The 9800-nt window shown below is 36.5% G+C and overlaps 1 protein-coding gene across 1 annotated transcript in view; it reads left to right on the top strand.

Annotated features, from left to right (window-relative positions):
- Positions 1 to 6782: 6782 nt before the first annotated feature.
- The window catches only part of LOC144434809 (uncharacterized), a 37548-nt gene continuing 34530 nt past the window's right edge, over positions 6783 to 9800 (top strand). The window contains exon 1 of the mRNA XM_078123313.1: positions 6783 to 7092. Coding sequence (XP_077979439.1) covers positions 6783 to 7092 — 310 coding nt within the window. The remainder of the gene's footprint in view (positions 7093 to 9800) is intronic.

Here is a 9800-nt window from a genome sequence, read left to right as displayed (position 1 = left end):
TTGATTGCTGGCATGTAGCTACGCTAATTAATTACACATACTGCTAAATCAACACTTGTCAATACGTAGGATTTGAATAAAACATTTTTTTCACAATTTACCCCGTGCTGAATATAAATGTAATTAATATATCATACATTGATGGGCCTACTTTACAGCCAAACGGCGAACATTAAACGCTTCAGGGGGTTAACGTTTTGCCATTTCTCATTCATGTTTTGCTTGTTAGCAAAGTACATCAAACCTTTACCGGAATTACATTTCAAGAATTCTTATGACCTGAATGAAATCGTTGGTGTTATCGTGAACATTGACTTGACGACCGTGTGTAAACAGTGCAAATAAAGGGTTAGGACACATTGTACATTTTAAGATAAATCTTGAAGTTGTATGATGCTGATCACTAGGCAATCCAACCTACCATTAGTAGGAAATATATATAAAAAACAGGTAGAAAGTATTAGCCTGCTACGTCTACTTGAGCTTTTAAGTTTATCCTTAGCTGAGATTCCAAATGATAAATTACATTAAGAAACTAATATTAGCGTCAAATATATCTTGCTAATGTCACAGATTAATTATAAGACATCTGCTATAATTCAATTTAAGGGTAATTTGCGACATGAAAGTAATATATTGATGTAAAGATACGACAAATACTAGTATGTATTCCCAATTATGACGTCGGTGGCGCAATACCGCTGACGTTGACTTAAAAAGTACAGTATAGACTACAGAAAAGAATATGATCGTCCCATAACCATGGATGTATATGGGATGTATATGGGGAGATACATCCATTACATATCAGACTGTGAAAGAAAAACAGTGATTATTATTAAACAGAATTTGGAGATTCTATTAGACTTTATTTTTACTACACTTTAAGTGTGTTTTGTACGGAGGCGTATCTTTACAAACAACGCTCTCGACTCAACAAAATATGTAACATAAAATAAGAAAATCTGTAACTGTACAATGAAAGTGAATATATTTATGGTATTCAAACCTAGCTGATAATCTAAAACTATAATACATGTAAGCAATCCATGACTGCGGCTATTATGATCGAAGCGACGAAATTGAAAGGAGGCAAGGAGAAGTGACCCTGGCATGACCTTGCACTCTCTGTTACTTATAATGAGACCAATAAACTTCCTAAATATTGCAAGGTGACTAATAAATTATTAACTCTTGATTATGCATATGTGTATAAATTCTTGTTAAAATACATTGTTATTCCAATCACTACAGAACATGACTCGGTCGCGGTCTGTGTGTGTGTGTGTGTGTGTGTGTGTGTGTGTGTGTGTGTGTGTGTGTGTGTGTGTGTGTGTGTGTGTGTTCTGTATGTATGTATGTATGTATGTATGTATGTATGTATGTATGTATGTATGTATGTATGTATGTATGTATGTATGTATGTATGTATGTATGTATGTGCACGCATATATTCAGTTGAACAAACACAAACATCAACAGTGTTATTTACAGCCAAAAAACATTTCATGGCTGATCAAGTGAGTATGTAGTTCACAATACGCAGTATCTACACAGCGGATGAAATATAACAACAGTGGCACTTACCAGGTATTCTATATACTAGTATCAGTGTTAAGTTCATGCAGTGTGGGGACTTACAAAAATCATGGGGAATACTAACAAAATACGTAGAACAAGAGAATTCACCAAGTAGCTTAGAGGGCGTCATTTACAACTTGACATACAAAGTGAAATTAGGGGAATGAACACATTTGGTAATATAATCACTGAAAACAGTACAATCAATGAAGATTGCCTAGAGATATTCTAAGACGTCCAGATTTTCAGTATCTTGATGTTGTGATTATAGTGTGAGACTTTTCAGACTTTTCCATTGGAGCATGCAACAGTTAATGTTTAAAGAATATCCGGGAAGCTTTCGTTAATTTCATCTGCAGGTAAACTTATAGCTAGATGTAGGTACAATCTCTGGATATTTAAGGTTGTTATAAAATCATGAAGATACATTTTGTTTGTAAACGGAGTTTAACAGCCAAACTTGGAGGACACAGAATTATGTTTATATTGAAATATGGTCTTTGTATTGCAATAAAACGTTTTGATGAATATGGTGTGTGTGTGTGTGTGTGTGTGTGTGTGTGTGTGTGTGTGTGTGTGTGTGTGTGTGTGTGTGGTGGGGGGGGGGGTAATGCTAATTGTCTAATTATTGTGCCTGTAGGTTTGAAGTGAAAACAAACCTTCATTCAAGTAGTTATATGTAGTACTAGTGCAAAATTGTAATTAAATTGTAATATGCACATATGAGTCTTCATCTTAACGGGAACATATATGTTCGAATAAATACTAGGTTCTAAACTAGTCGTACTGAAAGCCTTCTGTAAAGAAAACACCATTAGTCCATTCATTCAGCTGTATTGATTAAATTATGCATGAAGTAAGCTTTATCCTTGCAGTACGTTTATTGCTTTCATTCTATCACACGTCACATGTGATGCAATGGAAATACCGCCCCTGCTAACAAGCCTGCTTTTGATAGGTCAATAAACAAAGTGAAATTTCATAGATATTATAGTGATTCACACCAGCTTTATCAACACATAATATCTTCGAACGTATCTTTAAGAAAATCTACTTTAAGAGGCGTACAGAGAGCACTTTATAGCAAATTACATTTGTACCAACCGATAATATTCAAGAAAAGAGACAATGGCTTGATTAGAGCACAATATTGATTTCTCTATTGGAATGCTAGGTTGATGCACAGAGAACAAGCGTGTGGTACACTTACCATGTATTGACATACCATGTCGAAGCAGTTACACTCTCTACACAAATTGACATATGCCCTAGGCTAACAAAATATAGCAATTTAATGTGTGCTTTAAAGAACCGATTCATCTCATTCGACTAGGTATTAGATTTCAAAATAATATACATCGTGCACTACTATAAAACAAGCAAGGAATCAATAACAGAATACGACATATGTTTCCATCCAACACTGCCTTTACATTTTGCACTATAGTACGATACAAAAATATGAATTTAACAATTTATTTTCTAACCTATTTATAGAATTTCTACAGCCTGTGGCAATATCAAACTTTAATAATATTTCCTGTGGAGTATATCTCCTTCTAGTTTTCGTACGACGTACCCGAAAGGGGTAAAATGATGCACAATATCTTCTTGTAATTTCAACATTCCAGCTGTTGTGATCATATTTACATTTCTACGTAAAATTTATTTTTATGTCAATTTTCTTGCCATTTCTTCACTTGCATAAGATGACATTCCTACAATTCACGTTTCCGTTGCCGACACTGCCTTGTTGATCTAGTTTGTCTGCCTATTATTAATATTTCAATCTTGGCTCACAATTTAAATCTTTTATAAAGATTTTTAATTCAAATATACGACAACCTATTAAGTCGACCTGAAACATATGGTACGGTGGAGTAAAGGAATACTGGGTGTTTGATACACATTGGACCATGGTTAGGTTGCTAAGTAAGGCTTGCTGTGGGAACACTGAGTGCTATGTGTGGCTTCATGAGGGAACACTGGGTGCTAAGGAAGGCTTGCTGAGGGAACACTGGGTGCTAAGTAAGGCTTGCTGAGGAAAAACTGGGTGCTAAGGAAGGCTTGCTGAGGGAACGCTGGGTGCTAAGGAAGGCTTGCTGTGGGAACACTGGGTGCTAAGAATGGTTTGCTGAGGGAACACTGGGTGCTAAGGAAGGCTTGCTGTGGGAACACTGGGTGCTATGTATGGCTTGCTGTGGGAACACTGGGTGCTATGTGTGGCTTTATGAGGGAACACTGGGTGCAAAGTAAGGCTTGCTGAGGGAACACTGGGTGCTAAGGAAGGCTTGCTGAGGGAACACTGGGTGCTAAGGAAGGCTTGCTGAGGGGACGCTGGGTGCTAAGGAAGGCTTGCTGAGGGAACACTGGGTGCTATGTATGGCTTCATAAGGGAACACTGGGTGCTAAGTATGATGTGATGTGGGAACACCGGGTGCTAAGTACATGGCTTGATGTGGGAACACTGGGTAGTAAGTATGGCGTGAGGTGGGAACACTGGGTGTCAACTATGACTTTAACTGGCTCTAGCGGCTGGTGTTCTGAAGTTGCACTTTGGCATTCTCATCTTCAGCATCCCTATAGTAAAGCAAGGTGATATAGCGACAAAAATGACATCTTCATCCTCTCCCACACCAACCCCCTTTTCTCTTAGATGTATAGGTACTAGGTGTGGCAAGTAATCTGATGTTATGGATACCATTAGCAGATCTCAGCCATCGCATTTGTATGTGAATGATTATACAGTGTTTCAACTCTGGAATGCATTCATTTTTTGTAATGTGTTTTCACAAACACCTTGGAAAACATTATTGAGGGTACAGCCTAGATAATCATAGAGTTCGTGCATTTACATGTAAGTATTATCTTGCCAGTGGAGCCATAGGGAATACATATGACGATTGTTTTGTTCTGGACTAATTGTTTTCAGAATCTATACTTCTGCCAGACACCTAAATGTCATTCTTAATCCGAACTGGGCCTTTAATGATTATAGTCGCTACATAACTACATGTATAGTGCTAATGGTCGTACGCAATAGCTTGGCAAAATCGGAGAGACGGTCATCACAAATCAATATTACCAGTTATAATAACTGGTACATTACGTGGTTAATTGTGTTTTATATTGCACTGTGAAACGTTAAGTGTAATAACATGGCATGTCTGTGTATAATCAAATACAAAGTGACTATTATGTACACATTCACAGTTCAACCAATTTATACGTCACCGTGACGACCGTTGATATTTCAACTTTCTATAATGTATTTTTTGATGAAAATGATAGTAAAGAATGAAATGGTGCAGTAAATGTCATTAAAACTATAAGACATTTTTTTTTTTAAATATGTACCCTCCTAAGAAGAATAGTCAACAGAATACACAACGAATTACATGTGTGAGGTCATAGTGTAATCAACCAATCAAATAAGACCATCATGTATGTATGTATGTATGTATGTATGTATGTATGTATGTATGTATGTATGTATGTATGTATGTATGTATGTATGTATGTATGTATGTATGCATGCATGTCTGTGTGTATATGTATGTATGTATGTATGTATGTATGTATGTATGTATGTATGTATGCATGCATGCATGCATGCATGCATGTATGTATGTATGTATGTATGTATGTATGTATGTATGTATGTATGCATGTAAGGGTGGATAGATGATAGCTTGTCAAGGACCGATGATGTTGAAGGCGATCACCAGAGCCCTAGCATTTAATTTTCGAATCTTAATTCATTTGGGAAGCCAACTTTGCGCAGTCAGCAGATGTCGTTGTCATTGTCGTTGTTTCTGAAAAAAATATCAAAACGATGATGTGTATTTTTCTTCACAATTCTCCCTCTATCACTTCAACTCTTTTAAAAACAATCGTCACCAAAAGCCACACTAACTGTCAGTCATTTAACATGAATGCCTCATATTTTTCAATTGGCATTGGGTTTTTTAAAGGTCAAGTTGAATTACTTCTTCAAGTAGTGAACATGTCAATGGCCATTTAATCACACTGCGCTTTGACTGTAAATTGCTTCTATACGACTTGTCCTTGGCTTCAAAATGGCATAGGGGCCATTAGAAATAAAAACGTATCAATTGTGTTTCCGTTGTTAAACGTAATTTGAATAATAACTTGAAAGCTATAGATTAACCTTTACCTTTGTTTACAGTAATTGGCTTAGAATATGTAGTTCAAGTCTCTATGAGACCTTTACAATCATTGGCTTAGAACATGTAGTTCAAGTCTCTATGAGACTTTAACAATCATTGGCCTAGCCTCTAGAACATGTAGTTGATGTAAGTCTCTATTAGAGTTCAGATGTTTTAAACCAAGGACGTACTAATGAAAATCCAAGCTTTTAGCAACACAAAATTATAATGAAACGCTGACTAACGGCAATTTCCGCACTGCGTTAGCTAGTTCGTAAGGCAAAGTGTTTTTCTGTCAGATGAAAGAAATATGTCATTTGCTGTTTAGCTTTCAACGGTGACGTATTTAACGATGAGAAGTATGGATTTCTTGACGAAAAAAATGTCATTTCACGGTAAATTGTGTCAAATTAGCTAACATACGAAATATCCAAAAGAGGGCGCTATTTGTGAGGCAGAAGAAGAGTGGAAGGACAGTATTTTCCATGCCCTCCAACACGCCCTTTTTAATTGATGAGTATTAATTGAACCTTTCCCAAGGTACTGTAAATACTAACGCAGTTCGGTCGAATGCCATATAAAAGAAACTTTTTTGTGTGTAAAGATCCTTACACGACGCGTTACCTTGACAACGTTGGAGCATTATGTTTATGGATATATATACGTCAATTTCAAATATTCATGAACCGTGACGAATCAACCTATAGAATGGCAGTATAACAGCGACAGAAGCTTTGGCCCTTCCTTATCGAAATACGTGTCATGAATAATATATCTGTATCGTACAGACCTAATAACCATTACGTCACGTGGCGATCATTTGTGTATTGAGTGATCAGTATACTTCATGTTCAAACCTTACCGGTTCATTCATTTCACCTACAGTGACAACCCAAAGATGGATTCTCAACGAATTACCAACAATGTGTCTCTGACTGTTACCAACTCTTAGATATTGCAAATTGACTCCAATACCCGTCTGTGCAAAACCATGCTTACTGAGAGAAATAGTTGGTTGTTTTCACTAAAGCGATGCTAAGTGCCAAGCATTTACAGCATCTGCCAGCAGTAGCGGTTGTATTATGCGTGTCGGCGTGTGTTGTGTCTGCAGTGGCCGTAGGTACGTCATACTGGCTGGTGGGCATAGCCACACCAGTTAGTCCACCGGTCTCCTCAACTGTATCACCAGTTACGGATGCCTTGGGTAATACTTCTTACGGACAAACCAATGTTATCAATAACGATGGCATGCTTAAAAATGAGATTCTCGTCAATGGTCACATAGGATTATTCCAAACTTGTGCCGACACGGACTATCAACTGAACGCAGCCTCATACACAGGTATGAAACATCAATCCAATACTTTATATAAATTTAATTTTTATTGGCGCTGCGTGATGCCCTTTTTATTAACATTCATTTTATGGTACGTTACCGATAAGTTTTAGCGACACCATACCATCAATACCTGCTAACGTTATACGCAAAATATCATTAGTTGAAGGTATAGATTTGAGAGTGACACTGTAACATTCCACTTGGCGCTTTTATATGTAAATATCAAAAAACGATTACTTAGTCGTTAAAAAGACAAAACTACTTTTATTTTAATCGATTTTCTAGAAAAGAAAACAATCGACAAGTATGTAGTTAAATGTAATGGCTTTTATATTCCCGTTACCTTACTTTTGAAGTTATCCGAGTTTACGTCATTCAATTCACAATTTGTCCGAGTAATCACTAAATCTAGAGTATGATACCACATGGACATTGTCACCGTCTGTTTGTCATTTTATAGTGTTGTTGAATTTGAAAGACGACCATACCCATGCAATAATTACAGTTACGGTTTTAGGCACAGAGTGTTTGTCATATATTTAGACTACAATTGTCAGCACTAGATTTACCATTGTCCAACAAGACCGTTTTTATAAGACTATGTAATATTATACCAGTGTGTTATTCATCCGGTGAATAAACAATACGTGAAGGCCGGGGTTGTAATACCTAGGGTGGTTATTAAAATTCCTTTCTCTGCGATGAATATATCTAATATCATTCAAGTTACAAGAAATTCTATTTCTTAAAGCATTCACCAAATATAAATAAGATAACTGGTACTTTAAAAATTAGACAAAATCTTTACTCAATGTAGATGTGACGAATCTCCAGACTTAAATTTGCAAAATGGGTGTTTAAAAAGTTATCAAACACATACAAAATTTCCAAGCCTGCACATGCAATGTCATTGAGTACATGTAAATCTGGAACATAATAAACTCGTGCAAGTCTCACGAGATTCCAGATATAAAGTCACTGAACACGCGTTAGTCTCGCGAGATTTCTGACTTAAATCATGATTTCAAAGTAATGAAACACACCAAAGCCAACGCAAGCTTTCGTCATTTTGGTTTACCGTTTGTCCTTTCACAAAAGTTTTCCTTAAGAAAGGCTACCTCTTCTTGTTGCAAGACTGATAGATGGCATTACGTCTCAGACAGTGTAATTCAGTCGCTCCATTTTGAAACATTAACTGTCAGTTAGTTGCCTTTCAGATTTTTTTGTCCTGTAGATTCTATTTTGTCTTGCAGACTATCAATGCTCTTAGAAATCTCTTGCCCTGCAGATTCTATTTTGCAGAGCGAACTGCCAGTCGCTCTACCCAATAGTGTCCTACAGTCTGAATTGCCCTACAGACTACAGAAAGCCCTCTGGACTGTATGTTAATTGGTATAAAATTGCCCTAAATATTACATATATATTGCCTTGTGTGGACTATACATTGCCCTACACATTCTATATTGCCATGCAGATACTATATTACCTTGCAGACTTGGTATTGCCTTATATACTCTATATTACCCTTGGGATTCTATCTTGCCATACACACTCTATATTGCCTCGTAGTCTCACATGCACGATGTTTCCCTGTATATCTATACAATGTCTTCATGTTGTCAAAGCATTCTGATTTTACATGTTAGCTATACGTTATATGTATAGTTACAGTTTTATTGACAACTACCAATCATAGGCACCGGGCGAATTGAAATGCGTTTCCATAGTAACGGTTTCAGTTCACGCTGTTGTTTAGGGTAGTTTTTGAATACCTGTACATAAATTCTTATTTGTTAGTGAATAGTCGTTGTCATGTATATAAAGGGCTGAAATACAACAGTCTCTTATTCCATTCTCCAAGTTGATTGTTGTGAATTACCGGTATCAAAGGAGCCGTTAAGAGTGTGTGTCAAAGTTTCGATAATGTAAATAAACGCCCTATTGTTAACTTTGAAAAGTACACAAACGCAACTAGAACATTTCACTTTCATTCTGAACGACTGAAAGAAAGTGGCGTGTTGAGAAACGTTTGTGTGCTGTCGGTACATCCTGTCACAGTAGCGTTCATTATTAGTTCCATTACCAATTTACCTCTCCTGGTTATTACTTACATACATTGTTCACCAATGTAGATAAAGAGCATTTGCATGTAATGGTCGTTAATCGTGTTTACTGCAAAATAAAAGGAAAAAGAAATCTCAGTTATTAGCATTTTGAAATATGCATTTGAATTGCCCAGTATGCAATTCTTTCATTAAAATGCTTCATAAATTCTATAGCAGTAGTATTGATTAATACTGCCGTTAAAGCTGCACTGACATTCGAAAGCGCGGAAATGTCTCCCTTATCCAAATAGTGGTCGTCAACCGTAATGTCTAACAAAATTTTAACAGTAACGTTTTCCTCTCAAAAAATCAATAAATGAACCGAAAGGCTGACAAACCATACCACCTTTTACTTTGTACACCTAGATATCCTGACAGGCATTGTTTGTTTACAGAAATATCCTGCCATTCTTAATTTGGGTGTATAGATATCCTGCCATTCTTACTTGAGTGTATAAATATCCTGCCATTCTTACTTTGAGTGTATAGATATCCTGCCATTCTTACTTTGAGTGTATAGATATCCTGCCATTCTTACTTTGAGTGTATAGATATCCTGCCATTCTTACTTTGAGTGTATAGATATCCTGTCATTCTTACTTTGGG

This window comes from Glandiceps talaboti, chromosome 5, assembly GCF_964340395.1.
Source record: "Glandiceps talaboti chromosome 5, keGlaTala1.1, whole genome shotgun sequence".
In the NCBI taxonomy this organism is placed as follows: domain Eukaryota; kingdom Metazoa; phylum Hemichordata; class Enteropneusta; family Spengelidae; genus Glandiceps; species Glandiceps talaboti.
The sequence above is the reverse complement of the archived record's forward strand: the minus strand, read 5'-3'. Positions and strand labels throughout refer to the sequence as shown.